Source organism: Telopea speciosissima, chromosome 9, assembly GCF_018873765.1.
Source record: "Telopea speciosissima isolate NSW1024214 ecotype Mountain lineage chromosome 9, Tspe_v1, whole genome shotgun sequence".
Lineage (NCBI taxonomy): Eukaryota > Viridiplantae > Streptophyta > Magnoliopsida > Proteales > Proteaceae > Telopea > Telopea speciosissima.
This window is the reverse complement of record NC_057924.1, coordinates 5,811,830-5,828,270: the sequence shown is the minus strand read 5'-3', so window position 1 is coordinate 5,828,270 and position 16,441 is coordinate 5,811,830. Positions and strand designations below refer to the sequence as shown.

General features: G+C 39.0%; 1 protein-coding gene across 1 annotated transcript; it reads right to left on the bottom strand.

Moving 5' to 3' along the window:
- Window positions 1-228: 228 nt before the first annotated feature.
- On the bottom strand, window positions 229-3,960 carry LOC122640442. The gene is made up of 3 exons (XM_043833641.1): window positions 3,497-3,960; window positions 2,476-2,604; window positions 229-1,941 (listed from the first exon to the last, which is right to left on the bottom strand). Exons 1-3 carry the CDS (start codon window positions 3,932-3,934, stop codon window positions 361-363), a joined length of 2,148 nt encoding a protein of 715 aa, XP_043689576.1. The 5' UTR covers window positions 3,935-3,960; the 3' UTR covers window positions 229-360.
- Window positions 3,961-16,441: the final 12,481 nt, after the last annotated feature.

Here is a 16,441-nt window from a genome sequence, read left to right as displayed (position 1 = left end):
AATTACACAGTACAGATTACACAGATTGCTTCGGAGTCCTGAATTACATGCTACACTAGAGTGGGGAGGGGAGAACTTATGGCTGTTTCATTGCCAGGGAAAATAATGAAGCCGTGTGAAGTGTTAAAAGAAGAAATTTGCTAACCAAGGAATTCATCCCTCAAGACTACAAAATGGAGAGCTAAACCAGCTGGCTAATTATCAGGTGTCTGGTTCCTGGATTCCTCCGCATAGGACAATACCTTAAACAGTGGAAGGATGAGCCCTGTAAATGTCACTTTTAGTTTTGTCAATAGCCAACTTGCATTGGTTGCCTATGCCTGAACTGCAATTTTACATAATTTCAGACACTCGGGACATCTAAATCTTCTGCTTAAGAACATGGCGCAATTGGATTTTCTGGCTTTCTGTCCTGGCCTCCAAAAGCTTTGCCTTCAAACTGTTCTTCTGCATGCCCCGCGGCCATTCAATGCATCCTTTTATCCCTCTAGTTATATGTGGATTGCCAGAGTCAGGTGAGGTCCAATGCCCCACCATACTCCGGGGGCTGAGCCCATCTCCACCTGACCCTCGGTCTGGAGAAATGACCCCACCATTAGAAAGTCTGCCATTCAAAATCCTTCCCTTCATCCCTTCAACAGTAAACATCTTGCAGTTTTCACCATTACTTGGACGTGATTTCCAACGCCTAGCTATGGATGAGACCACCTTCTTTGAATGCCTAGATGATACAGAATAGACATCACTGCAGGTTTCTGTATTTGGGGTATCATGACCTTCATCAACTTCCCATTCTGTTACACTCCCTGAAACATTAATGCCGTGCCAGATCTTATTGATAGATGGGTCACTACCGTCAGGTGAATAACTTGAGCCTTGATATTCAGCATGACTCAGAATTTCCCAGCCACTCTCATCTTCTTCAATATCCCCATTCTGATGAATGAACCCATTTGAATATCTTTGCATGTGGTTTTTTTTAAATCCGTTGACATCAGGACTCACAGTGTGGACTTTGGATGCACGGCTAGCAGGGCTGTAACCAGCGCAAGGTTCAATCTCCCTTTCATTAGCTTCACCAGGTTGGAGATCCTCGAAGACAGAGAAAATGTCCTCTGAATTTGGTGGTTCGTAAGAGAATTCTTTGATATCTTGAATCTTCACCGAAATGGCTGCCTCTCGAAGGAACTCTGCCTCTCTCAACCCTGTCACATCTGGGGTTGCACTTTTTGATCTTAGAAAAGCCTCCAGGTCTGCAATAAGTTTGCTCAACTGGGAGTACTTTTCTTCAAGTGTCAATTTGGCATCCACCAATTTCATTTGAACCCTTTCTTCACGCCAGACCTCGGCCATTTGCAACATCTTTCTCTCTTCATCCACTTCTTCACGGAATTTCATGGTTTCCCTCCTCAGTGATTCAACATCAGCCTTGTCTTCCCCAATTTCCTTTGCAAGCTCGTCGCATACTTCTTCCATTAGCTCTCTACCTTTTTTCTGCTTCTCATAATCTTGCATAAACCGCTTTGCTAATAACTTGGCTTCAGCTAGTTCATTGACTAGTTTTGAGTTTACAATTTCCAGCCTCTGACGATTTTTCCTATCCCTGTTCAAGTCATCCTTGAAATCATCAATTATTGCACGCATCTTTTCATGCTCTCTGCTTCGCCATGATGCCTTTTCTTCAGCAAGTTTTCTCAAGAAGTGTTCAAGTTTCTTCTTTGAGGAACAGCACTCACTTTCAAGTTCATGAATACGGTTTCGAGCCTGCTCAAGTTCAACTTGCAAAGCTGAAACGACTGAGATAGTAGTAACTGGTTGGTCTTCTAGAAATTTCATGCGATCATAAAACTGGTAAACCTCATCTGATATTTTTGAGTATCCGGGGTCCCATTTTGTTGCCCCTTCTATCGATGAATTGGCAAACGGCAAAGAAGGATCAACCTATATAAGAGGCAGGAAAAGAAGGTCAATCAGGATTAAACTTTTGGTAGCTTTTGGGGTAGGGAGGATACTAAAGAAACGATTCATTCCAGATATATAAAAAGTGTCACAACATGCCAGTTAGGGGGGAAGGAAAGTGGTCAATACCATATATGACAGTATGACTACCAGCATGTTTGTAACCATAGAACCAAGAGATATTTCCTGGATTACTGTTTCTCATTCTACTTACTCTTTTTGTTTGCTCTCCTTTACCATGAGGGGGTGGGGGGAGATGGTGCCAATAATTTATCTGACAGCTCCAAACAATGTAATAGATCAGAGTTTTCTGACAATTGGATAATCTGACAGGATTATAGAATGGAATAGGATAGATCCAATGTGGGATCCGATGCAGGTCCCAGTATGTGGAGAAAATATTAAATGCACAAAACAAAGGCACAGAGCTTCCTCCGGTTCTTCGATCCTTCAACATTACTCCACACCCAATTGGTCATGAACTATTGATGATTAGACGAAAGAAAATTTAAGTACCTTATACAAAACTCCATTCTTCGAGCCAGAGAAAGAATGTGGACTCTCTAACAAATCTTTTGCTTCTGCACCATATTCTCCACAGTTGAAAATACAGAGAAACGGGACTCCCTTATAGCTAACATGAGGTTGCAGATAAGAGCAAACTAATGAGCACCAGATCCATATGGAGTCATAGGTTTGAATTGCAGAATCCAAATAAATAAAAAATTTTCTAATCATTCAGAATTTCAAATCTGTAGAATGGAACTTCCTCTAATCTTCCACAGTATGGATGGAATAGTCCAGCCAAAACAAAATATACAGAGTACAGACCCAAAAACGTCATGAAACATTGAAAAATTAGTATGGGTCTTATTTCTTTTTTCTTGTGAATATAATGGAATCTGTTCTGTTCAACTAAAAGGTGATAACAATGCAGTCAAAATTGCAAAGAGTACATGATCTAGAGGATTGAAAAAAAGAGGACCAGCAAGATCGAAATGTAATGAACAATTTCTCTCTCATTGCTAGTTCAGATTTCGAATTGGCACTATAATTATATTACAGGAACTTCTATTGAGTAAGATACTGAAATACGCTAGACGTGCACTTGTAAGTTGTTAAATTGTTGGCCGATTAACATCCCAAAAGCACAGATATGAGACCCTGAAAGGTCTGCAAACAGTGATCGATAAACATCAAAAACTTCCTTTTCTTTAAACTTATTGACAAAGAAGGTACAATAATGATGCTGATTACATCCATGCAAAAGGCCCCTCAAACAAGGCATGGAGGAAGAAACAGACTTAACATTGCAATGTTTTCTACTGATATCAGGTAAAGGAGAAAAAGAAGGGCAATAAAAATAGCATTAACACCCTCAAGGATCACACATTGCTTCGTTTTGTCCTTTAAACCCCTAAAGAGTGAAACCATAGCAATCCCCAGTGACAACTTCCGTTCGTCAATAAAAAAATGTAAATCTGCTCTTGAACCCTACGTTTTCAGAGATCCTACGTAAGCATCAAAGGAGAAATACCTCAAGCCCGAGTCTATCAGACGATTTCCTCTGCTGTCCTCGGCCGTCGCCAGCATCGTCGGAAACCGCCGGCAGCTGCAACTGCCACAAAGCGGCACCAAGCTTCCTGGACGAAACCGGAATCTCTTCGGCATTCTTCATTTTTCGGCTATCTTTTCGTGCAGGCTCCGGCGCCTTATCATTTTGAACAAATAAATTTGCATCGTCAAACTTCCACCGCAAGAGTGGAGTTCCAGGTCCGCTCCTCTTTCCAACCGGAGCTATATCCTTCTTCAATCGAACTCCTCCAGAAGCAGAGAAACCAGGGTTCCTGATCTTCCTCCTTTGAGCCTGAGTCTTTTTATCGCTCTTTCTGTCTCGAATGTCTGAATCAGGCGACTTTGAGTTTATGGATTTTGAGAGCACAGCCGGAATTTCAGTTCTGCCGGATATCTTCATCTTTGCCGGCGTAGCCCAGCCGCCATTCGCTGCTTCTGGAAAAGCTCGACGGAGAGCGATAAAGTTTTCCGTGAGGAAATGTGAACAAACTGTGGAGAGAGATAATGACAGTTTCAGGGATTTTGTCGAGACAACAACGCGTATATGTAGGGTGTATGTATACGTATAGACATTTCGGGAATGTGACATTACCAAAATATTTCTCAGTTTTTGTGTATTTCTCGATTAAATATAGGGGGTAGTTTCGTAACTTGGGGATTTTTATAATATATCATATAAAAAGCATCCGAGGCGATATCCACGTGGATAGGCGTACCCACGTCAGATTGCAGTGAAACTAGGGATCTTTATCACCTCCAGTTTGCTGACCGGTCCAGTTCCCCAGTTCCTCTAACAAAGGGGGGCTGAAATGACCTCTCTATCCATGCCCAAACACCCTGCCCGGGTGGGGTCCACCTTCCCCCTATTAGAGGAACTGGGGAACTGGGCCGGTCAGCAAACTGGAGCTGATAATTTTCCGTGAAACTAGGCGACGAAATGGGCACGAGATGAGGACCGAGAGGAATAATTGTGGGGCCCACCTTGATTAGCAAGCTGAACTAATGAAGGTTTTAGATCTAATTCAGATAATTTAATGGCAATAATCTTTCTCCAAATACTAAATATATTGTAGAAAGGGCCTGGGAATGGGGAGTTAGTTTAAACTCTAAATCACAAATTCGGTTTTCCTTTTGGAAAAACTAGAAGTAGTTTTCTATGCGGGAATGTGGCCTATGCCACCACTCTCAAATGCTCAAATGACATTCTAAATTACAATTAAGGGAAGGCATTCTTTGTCTAGGTCACTAGGTGCATGGCCCCAGCACCAGTATAGAGGTCAATGGGAGCACACACGGAAGCATTTATTTGGGTGACATTTATGCCTTTCATGGGGAGCAGGGTGGTCATTTCACCCCCTTCTATGTCCGAGAGTATGACACATTACAATTAATTGATCAAATGAATAAAATCTGCAAGTGTAGCTAACATTCAACTATTCAAATGAAGAAGACTACAACTAGCCTAGTAAGAAGCAAAGGCCCCAAGAGATAATGAGATCGAGAGAAATGTAGGGATTCTCTCCCACGTCCTTCCACTCTCACGCAATTAACACTCTTTCCTCTTGACATTTTATCTTTTTCATGATTTTATGGACCCCAATTGATGAAACTAATTTTCGCACAGTGATTGGTTTGGCATAGGAGATTCCCCCTATGCCAACAGCCTAAAGAACACTTACCCAAAAAATATCCAAGTGAATAGGCATAGTATAGTATCCCCCCCCCCCTCCCCCCTCCCTTAGTGGAAACTGAAAAGATGATTTTAGTTTTTTTTTTTCTTTTCTGTGGCAAGCATCATGTGAACCTCTTTAATAAACACCTCTCATTAAATTGATATACTAGTGTAATGAGGTATTTGTGACCAAGAACAATAGGGTAAAACAAGAGTCAAGTATAATGCATTTATTTTAATCTAACTTCAATCAAGAAATCTTACTTAAGACTATGTTCAATTGTTTGAATTGAAAAATGCTAAAGTAAAATATTATTAAAAAAATATTAAAACAGTAAAGGTTAAATATATATATATATATATATATATTGGTTGAAAAAGGTTAAATATATTGACATTTATAGTTTATACATGTTTATAAAAGGATTTTGAGTAATTAAAAATACAATTACAATGCTAACACATGGTAAAGATCGAGGGTTGTGTAGACAGTAGATAAGCTCATTGTAGTAGATAAGCTCATTGTTGTAGAAGGTGAAGGAAACTAAAACTCATTAATTAATATTGATTAGTGAAATTTCTAGGTCTCAGGTTCAAGTTGGGAAATAATCTTTCCGCAAAGTGGGGGGGGAATATTGGGTACATTATGATCCTCTCCAAACCCTGCAATGAAATCTCTATGATTATCAACCAATATAGATGCCTCACTATTTAAGTATATTACATTTTGTCAACTCAATATAAAGATAACCATTTCTCAATCGACCACAATAACTTTCACATGAAAATTATATAAAAAATTAAGTTTAGTGAATATGTTGCTGACATCATCATTTAATCATATTTTTAAATACAAGTTAACCTAATTTTTCATGTGTTGTTATCATATTTTTAACATTTGTTTAAGAAGTTAGACATAATTCAATAATAGGGGCCATTAAAAACAAAGAGAAAAGTCATATACACGGACAAGGTTATCCATAATATTTAGATGGACCACGTCGACACAGAGGGGGCAAAATGACCACCCCACCTCCCATGAAAGGTGAAAATGCAACCCCCCATGATACCAATTCATGTGTTCTCATTGACCCCCATACATGAGCAGGGACCATGCTCTACCAAAGAGAACATCAACCCATGGTCTATATAGCGAAGTTACAAACTTCCCAATAGTTAAAACAACTACATTTCAAATCATCTTGGCCACATCAGGAAAAAGATGAAGGGCATAGGAAGGGAAGGATTCCCACAATGGGTGAATATCTACGTAAATTTTCATTTTGCAACATATTAATAAATGAAAAATAAAATCCTCTTCCAAGTGCGATCTGTTTTTCCTTTTCTTCTCCCCTCCTCGTTAAAATGATATTTGTTGAAATATCAACAATTGGCATATGCAACAAAATATAATGGGAAAGATATCGATGATTGGGCCTCTAGAGGATGCACATGCGTACTGGTCAATCGGAGGGCATACAAGCATCGCCCTGGAGGGGATTTCTACCTTTCTATGAGGGCACGTGATACTTTTGCGTGTTTCCGTGTCTAAGTGTAGGAGCCATGCGGGCCATGCAACCAAGTAGTGTTCTTGTCTCCAAATATAATATATGGGAAAAGACTATTTGAGCCAACCATAGAGTGTATTCTCTCGCTCTCTCTCATATTATAATAGTGTGTTTTCCTTGTGCCACTTACTCAAATAATCCTCTCCCATAGTAATGGGAAAAAGAAATTTGTCTGGTAGGCCAGCACTCCCATGAGTCTATCTCTTTCCTCCCTATATGAAAATACACTTCTACCTCCCTTGTTTTAAAGAGTTTTCTCTCAAATCGTTATCCTCTCCTGTTACAGCACGGTGCTGTAACGCATCGTGCGGTGCTGCAGTGGCCATGTGGCACAACGGACCCCACATGGTGCACATGGCCTCTGCAGCCACCACACGATGCGTTACAACACCGTACTATAATAGGAGAGGATAAAAATACATTCTCTCTCCTCCTTAAAACAAGGGGGCAAAGGTATCTTTTCATATGAGGAGGAAAGAGCTTGACTAATGGCAGTGCTACTATAGGCCACACTCAGACAAAAAACTACTTCCCCATAGTAATTAATATACACTAATCTCAACCCCTCTTTCCCCTCTCTCTCTCTCTCTCTCTCTCTCTCTCTCTCTCTCATGAAGGTGCACTCTCTATGCCGCTTGCTCAGAGAACCCTCTCCCTTAATTTAAATACTAATTCCACTCTTCTCTCCCTCTCCCAAAAGTTTGATGTATCTATTCCTATAGATTAATCAACTTTTTAATATATTTTGCATGTCGGCTTTGCAATGACCAGTAAGCACGTTGGATGGGATCTCCTTGTCAATATAAAATTTCTAAGGTATAGTGTAGCTATCATGAGAATTCATAAATTGACCATAATGAATACTTAAAATAAAAAAGGTAATATGTAGGTGCCGACCTTAAGTCGAAGGGAACAACTAACATGCACCCACCACTTACTACACGTCTCCCACTCTTCTCCTCCTCTACCATCTATTTTTTTTTCCCTTCTTGCTATTTGTTTAGGCTCCATTTGGACTTGGTTGTCAGCGAAAGAGGAAATTTTTGTAATCATTATCCAGCATAATTTATGAGAGTGTTCTTTTGGTATGACGGTAAGGTTACTCCATTGTGATCAAGTGATCTCGGATTCGAGTCTCTAAAAATAGCAGCCTCTTTGTTCCCTTTCCTTTTATTTCTCTTTCGATCAAACAAGAGCATAAAATCTAGCCACCCTATACACTAAGCCTATCTGAGTTGCACCAAGTTCTCAATTCATACATCTGAGTAGGTTTTGAATAAGTATGCTCTTGCATGTGACTGATAATTGGTGAGAATTATCAGTAAAGTGCAAGCTCCAAGGAGGTCATGTATTCGACTCTCCTGTCTTCACCTTGTGCCATAAGGCACTCCCTTTCCCCCTCCCCACTTATGTTGACATATACAATTCATCTAAGAAAGTTTATGAGTCACAGCAGTTCAAAGAAAACAAATAGTTCTACTATTTGTTTCAAGTCTTTATACAGAAGTTGATCTGTATCGGCTGATACAATATACCAATATCAAAACCCATGTTTAGACCTTCATTACAAGGAGTGAGAGTTACTAATGAGATTCATTGTTCTACTAGTCCAATCATAGCGTCTAATCACCTTGGATGAAGAAATTTTCTCTTCACCCCGGGTGACAAAAACTTTCTCTTACTCCGAGAGATGATATTCTAGGGTTTGCTTACATAATAGAATGACAGCTTCACTACTTCGACTTAGAATTAATGTTGAGGTATCATACACAAATTAAGCCAATATTTCATTAATGCGCGATCCTAAAGTATGACACCATGACTTAGGTTGATCACAACTAACAAGAACACCTCGGTTGTGTTTGGTATGTATTCTTGGAATGCATTCTAAGAATTTAGAATGCATACCTAACATAAAATGAGAATGTGGTTTGGAATAGATTATTTTCATTCTTAGCCACAATGCATAGTGGGTTAGATTTTGCGTTTTGGAATAAGTCGCAAAGAGGTACTACTTGTAGTTCTTCTCCCAATTGATTAGATGATGGTTGACTCAATTAAATCATGGTTTGATCAGAATTTTGGATATAATCTTAAAATTGCTTCTCTCTATTATTTCTAAAACAATATTGATTGACTTACCTAGGCATATGGACCTGTTAATTAGGCTTATATTTCTTTTCCATGGAGGATGGTGTAACAATAATAAGGTGCTTAGATGCTAATTAAATACTTAGTATACTTATATTGATTTTGTATGGGGTGGTTATACTTCAAGTTTGAGAAAGGAAATAGAAAAACTTTAGCAATTCTTCTCTATTCTTTCCATTTAAAAATTTAAAAAAAAAAAAAGTCTTCCCTATTATTTTTAATGGGAGAATTTCTCATAAAACAAACATGAAAACAAAGAAGTATTGCATATTACCTCGTGGACTTGTTATACTTCATAATTCATAAATTCATTAATTATGTGTGGGGTGGTTGAGAGTTTGACTCCTCTACTTCCGCCTGCCCTTATTGCCATGTGCGCCCCACACACAAGCAAGGCGGAACGTACCGCCTTACCCCTGCCCAAGCGCCTTGCCAGAGCAAGGGTAAGGTAGTACTTTCCGCCACTGTGTGTAAGGACGCACGACAGTACCGGGCAGGCAAAAGTAGAGGAGGCGGATACAGGGAATTAAGGGCTAAAATTATTTTTTCATTGTCAAAACAAGAATAAAATAAACACATAATGACTTATGTACAAATTCAAGGTGGTGGGTATGTGGAAGTTAAGTGCATGAGTTCCTTTTATCTTGAAAATAATAAAATGGAGTTGAGTTCAATTATTAGTTTTATAAACCTAAAATTAAAATGTCAAAGTCTTTTGGACTAAAATTTCCCTTATTAATATTGTTTGAATCTGAGATACCTTGAAAAGAAATAAGTAAAGAAATAAAGGAATATAAATACAATTTAGTTAAGGGATTAAACTTAATTAAAAAAAAAAAGGGTATTCACCCAAAAAGAAAATTCACACAATAAAAAAAAAAACTTAATAAAAAGAGCAACACTTTTGGGGAAAAATAACAGGAACAGATCCTCCTTTCCTTTTTTAGGTAAAGATCACATATCCTCCTCTTATACCTCTCTAAACTCACCTTTTTTCATGCCTTCAAAAGCCATGAAAAAGCATTCACAAAGGTAGATTACAAATAGGGAAAATGGATTATGTGGGGGAGCATGGCCCCTATGTCCAGACATAGAGGGGGCGAAATGATTGCCCCACCTCCAATGAAAGGAGGAGATGCTGCCCTGTTGATGCTTCCGCACATGTTCTGCAAGGGCCATGGTCCCCCCATGGAAAACTCTTCCCCTTATAAATATTATGGAATCCAATTTATAGTAGCCTACATTATAGATAGATGCCTTCTCATGAAGACATGAGCAAATCATGGGGAAAGATATAGGCATAGGTAGAGAGGATCCTCAAGAATATAAGAACATTTCAGGTCGAAAGATAGATATTGACATACGATTTGCCTTGTGACCTTGTGATAGCGCTACTTGAGCAAACTAGTTACGCAAACTATTCCATCCCAAAGCTCTCTATTGTGGGAAATCCCTAATTACTCTCTGCGAATCTAGCCTTTTCTTTTCTTTTCTTCCAAACATAACTTTAGCTTCTTATTGAATGTAGAGCCTCAATTTAAACCAACACATTTTAAGGGAAAAGATTCTCTGAGCCAACCACGGATGGTACATTAGCACCCTCTCTTTTTTTCACTCTCCTCCGCAAATGAAATGACCTCTTTGCCCACTATAAATGAAATCATCTCGTCTTTCCTCATTGGTACACTCCCTCTATATGAAACCCTCTCCCATTTCTATGTAATAAGATTTAAGGGAAAAAGTTCCGAGCGTGGGATGCAGGGGCCACGCCCACACACAACAGGCGGCGGAATGACCACCATGCCCCCCATGTATGGTGGAAATTTCATCCCCTATTATACCACTGTGCGCGCTCTCATTGGCTGGCGCATGTGGCATGGCCCCTGCGTCCCACATAGAGCATGACGTCCTAAGATTTAAATACAAAGTGACCTAGAGATCAATCTTTTTTTCTTTTTGTGGTAGAAACCTAGGGATCAATCAATGTATTATAATTTAGGAGCAAGTAAAGCGCATAACTGATTTTTTTGAAGGTTAACAATAATTTTGTGACTAACTTTTCCTTCACCCTTACATCTGTATTGATGATTTGATCATGTGATTATTGTCATTAGCTCCCACCCCTATTGCAGATGATCAAAACCACCCCGTCCCATACCAATCCGAAGGTACCGATAGCCATGGTGAGGGGATTCCTCCTTCACCATGACTAAGGAAAACTCAATCCATAAGTTTTGCCAAACACTTAAATGGGTCCTTTTAGCTAATGACAAGAAAATCAAAGGAATTCAAATTAATTGTGGAGGTGAGAGCATCTCTAATATGACTTTCACTGATGACCTCATACTCCTTGGGGAAGCATCTATGACTGAAGTCAGAGCATTGAATAGGGTTTTACAAGAATATTTCACTTTCTCAAGACAAACGATTAATATTAACAAGATTAGAGCTCACTTTAGTCCGAATGTGGACTCTGAAGTGAAAAGGCAAATGAGGGAGTTCTTCCACGTTTGTCCATCCTCTACAATTGATATTTACCTTGGCATTCCTTTTGTGTGGGGGAAGATTTCCAAAAATCACTGTTCCCATTTGATTGATCGAGTTAACCAGAAACTTTTGCTGTGGAAATCACAGTTTTTAAGCCCTGCAGGAAGTTGGTTATGACTCAATCTACACTTTCATCTATGCCACTTTATACCATGTCCTACTTTAAAATCTCTACTTCCATTCATAAATTTTTGGACGCGATTAGTAGAAAATTCGTTTGGTCCAATGGCAACAAGAGTTTAGTTCCCACAATCTCATGGAGTACCATTTGCAAGCCTAAGAGATTTGGTGGACTGAATGTCAAACTTAATGAATCAGGCGCTTCTCGCAAAAAAGGCTTGGGAACTTCTGCACCCTAGTCACTCTTTGTGGGGCACGTTAATGAAGCGTAAGCACTTCCCCAACTCCTCTTTTCTTAATGCCAAGTGCTCATCCACTGCCTCTTGGGAATGGAAGTCAATCTGCTCAAGTAGAGATCTAATTCGTCAAGGGCTCTTTATCCAAATAGGCAATGGGCACTCTACCAATCCTTGGTTAGACTTCTAGATTCCATCACATCGGCCCTACTCTGCTCCTTATCCATTACCCAGGGAGGCTCCAAAATTGGTGTCGGATCTTATTGATGTTCATCAAGGGATTTGGAAGAGAGATTTGATATTTCAATGGTGGCCTCCTGACATCACATTTCGCATAATATGTATCCCCATTCCTATATTTCCTGTAGAAGATAAGTTCAACTGGGCAGCGGCTTCTAATGGTGTTTTTTTCAGTTGCATCAGCTTATCGCCTAGCCATTAATGGTTTGAGTGAGGTTCAGCCGCTCCAATGGCCAAGGATTTGGCATCTCCCTTCTGCTCCTAAAGTTCATCATTTAATTTGGAATCCACTTCATCAAAAATTGCCTCTTCCAGATCTTCTAATTAATAGGGGCTTGAATCTTAATCCTTTTTGTGGTCTCTATCAAAGCTTTCCTCAATCTATTGAGCATTTATTCGCGAATTGCACATGGGCTCGACAGGTTTGGCAATAAGCAGGGTTGTTCCATCTTCTGGATCATCACTCTATCATCTCATTCATCACAAATCTTATCAGAAGTCAAAATAATTCTAACAGGGATAACATTCTAATTACAGATTACTGTTGCAACATTTTATGGAACATATGGGTGAGCTACTAGAATTGGATCTTTTCAAGGGAAGAGTTTAATCCTAGACTGATTGCACTCATATCAATTGCGGGAGCTAAAGAGGTGATCAATCATTTTCACTTCTCTACCATCAGAGTAAGCAGAATGGTCAGATGGACTCCCCCAACACTTGACTTTCTGGAGTTTAATGTTGATGGATCTAGCTTGTGGAACCCAGGTCTAGCTGGAATCAGTGGTGTGTGTCGCAATTTGGATTCTTCATTCATCTTTGGATTTGCTAATGGAATTGGCTGGCATCATGCTCTTGTTGCTGACACGATCGCGGCTAAGTCGGCTTTACTCATTGCAATCTCATTGAACTTCAAGAAACTAATCATCGAGAGCGATAATCTATTAATGTTTGCTTACTGAGCAAATTTTCAAGTATTGTTTTGTGGAGAATCGCCCCTATTTTGAACGACTACTTCAACCTATTCCATACGTTTGCGGACATGAGATTCGGTCATGTCATAAGAGAAGGCAATGCAATGGCTGATTCTCTTGTATCAATGGCTGCTTCCTACCAAGGATCACATTTCTGGTTTTCTCCCCCGCCCTCTATTTCTCACTTGGTTCCTCCGTCAATAAATTGGTGTTCTTATTATTGAAAAAAAAAAAAAAAAAAATCCTTTTAGCTTGGGCCAATCATAAAATGCAACACTTAATGCCACGTGGAGCACAAATGGAAAAATGACGTAGTCTGAACAAGAAAGATCTCATTTACCAAACTTGAGTGCCACGTGTAAAGGAGGTGAAGTTGGTGGGCGAAGATAAATTCAAGCTTGCTGTACGGAATAGAACGCCACGTGGCTGATAATGGTAGATGGATTATATAAAGAGAGAGATTGCGAAGCGGTGATGAACGTGAGAGTGAGAGAGACAGAACCGCCAAACCAAGTGGGAAGAAAGATAATTAATGCCACGTCGGAGTAAATCCAATTATCTAAATCTTAAAAAAAAGTGATAGAAGTAGCAAATCAAATGATAAAGGCAATCATGATGATTATGGGGTCTGTGGATGTTCACGTGAAGAAAAACTAATCGTCACGTCTTTAGTTAAAAGATTCCTTTCATGTTTCTGCGTTCACACGGACTTTGATACTGTGAGATTCGATCTAAAACCCCGTTCACACTAGTTCTGGCTTTCTTTTCTCGACTGGCTCCTAACCTTTTGGACCAAAACCTTTTCTTTACTTCGGCTTTAACACTCCTTAATTGTTGGCTGGCCCATCACTTTTCTGTTCAAAACCGGACCGGACCAGACCAGGCTCGATTTTTTCTTTTTTCCTCTTACAAGACATCGCATTCCTGGTTAGGGAATTTGCTACAGTGTTAACATCCCTAGGAATAAAAGAGAAAATACAATCCTTAAAGTATGTTGAAATGTGGATAATCAGTTGGATTCGAAAGGGGAGGTAGTCTCCTAGAGTACTGGATGTAAATGATCAGATCCTTGCAATCTGATTCAACAATGATACTCTCCATTACGCATCGCAAGAGCTTTGATTGAGTTTCTCTTTCACCAATGGTGAAAAGAGAATTTCCTCACCATGGGATTTATACCCTTTGATTATCATAGCGAATAATATTCTTTATGGGCAAGAGAATGTTGTTTGAATATCTAGAACTTGCACGCGTGCATTGGCCAATGGGAGCGCACACTCGCAACCATCGACCTGAATGAGATTTATGCCTTTTCTATGGGGGCAAGACGGTACTTTCCATAGGTACATGGCAGTATTGTGTTTAGCGAAAGAGATTTACAAAAGAGTTCTCATTGATGTTGCCATTTCTCTTTTTCTCTTTTTTTTAATCAATACAAAATGGATGCAAATTAATGATTATACATGAGTCCAATCAAAGGGTCATTGTTTTGTGTTTAATGGTGTCCACTCTATTTTATGGGTGCTAGATTGGATCAGCCTAGTATGGGATAGGTTAAATGACTTGATTTAATATAGTCCATCAGTTTTTGACCTTTTGGCATATCGATTAAGTACCTAACAGTCACATCAATAGTGGGCAGGAGATTTTCTTTTCTATATATGAAACAAAACTTGATATTTAATATTTGGGAAAAAGAACGACACTTGGTCACTTGCAACCTGAGCTCAAACACATCCCCTTGAAATGATCGTTTCCAACAAAATAAAAAAAATTCCCCATGATTGATGCCCTGCACGTCCCCTCATTTGCTTCCGTACAGGTGCAGGAGCCAAGTAACCAGACATTGTTCTTCTTCCCTTAATATTTTTAATCAAATAAAAATTATTTGACCATTACCCTATGACATATATACGTTGGTGGTTGGTCATTTATTAGTAAAAAATGGTGAACCATATGAAGTTGTATGAAACAATACTAGAGAATTAAATAGCAATTAGCAAATAATTCTTAAAATTTCATCAATAATTGATAACAGACAGTGATAAGAGCATTTGAACTACCCATTAATATCAAATTAATAGATGAGGTGATGGATGCATTTCTATTTTACTCTTTAGTTACAGATTTAAAAGTGGAAAAAATACTACTCCCATTTCCCCAATTTATGCTCCTAACTTCATTGATTTCAAGTTGACCTTCATTTATATAGGAAATAAAATGATTGAAGTAAAATGTCAAAGCGTAATATATAAAAACAACCAAAATTAATGCATTAAATACACTATTATTTTAGAACAGTTGAAAAAATCCAATGAGGAAAATTTTAAAAGGAGGAAAGGAATAGTATACTTTGGGTTAGGCAACAAACTCTAAAATGGTAAAATCTATAAACAAAACTATCTCAATTTCAAAAAACCGGCATCTGAGTTGATTCTGCGATTTTAAACACATTTTAGTTTTCAAAATTTAAAATCTTGCTATAAATGTAAGTATATTTTTTCAAAAAAAAAAGAACATTGTTCGATCGCCTAGCTCTTACACCCAGACATAGAAGCGCATGAAATTAATGCCCCTACTCTCATTCCCCCCGATGAATGGTGCAGTTGTTACACGACCAAGTAGTGATTTGTTACCCCCCTGCCCTTTCTAAAATCTTTTAAGATTTGAGTCATACACAAATTTTTTTATCTCATCAAAAACCAAATATAACAAATTCCATAAAGTGAGAGTGCTTGTATAAAAAATTCAAATCGAATTAACTGATTCGGGCCAGTCTTATTCTAGGGTTTTCCATCTCAATCCGACCAACCCAAACCAATTCCGGGTTTTTAAATACTGAACCGACCAAGAACCCACTACCCTTGTAAATTGTAATCCACAAGAGAAACAAAGCCATAGAAGCTGAGCCCAGCCGACCCAATAGCTCCAACCGCACTGAGAGTCTGAGACACCGACAGGCTTTTGCTTGTAAGCCACTGACATCACGGATTGCATAAAGAGTGGAGAGAGTAGAAACCAACTCCTCCATGTGAGAGAGAGAGAGAGAGAAAGAAAGGTGACGAAGTGGTCAACCGTTCTCACCCCCCGGATCGGACGACATGATATCCTTTATCAGAAAAACAAACACATGATATCCTACGTGTCAAACAGATTAGCCTTTGACGCTTTCCCTTTCTCTCTCCTTTTCTTAGCTTACTCTGACAACGACCATTTCTCTTTAAACCACCAACGCCATTAATTAATCTTCTTCCCTGAATCCTGATCTCTATAAATTGGAAATTTTTCTCCTGAGCTCAGATCTTGCTCTCTTTATTTGTTCATTAATTCCACACACAGAGAAGAAGAAGAAGAACAAGAGAAGAAAAAGAGATTACAACAAGAAGAAACAGATCCAAA

Coding starts and splice junctions, on each gene's coding strand:
- LOC122640442 (XM_043833641.1), bottom strand. CDS start 3,934: ATGAAGATATCCGGCAGAACTGAAATTCCGGCTGTGCTCTCAAAATCC. Junction 2,605..3,496: donor CTGATAGACTCGGGCTTGAG/GTATTTCTCCTT, acceptor TCTTATCTGCAA/CCTCATGTTAGCTATAAGGG. Junction 1,942..2,475: donor AGAATGGAGTTTTGTATAAG/GTACTTAAATTT, acceptor CCTCTTATATAG/GTTGATCCTTCTTTGCCGTT.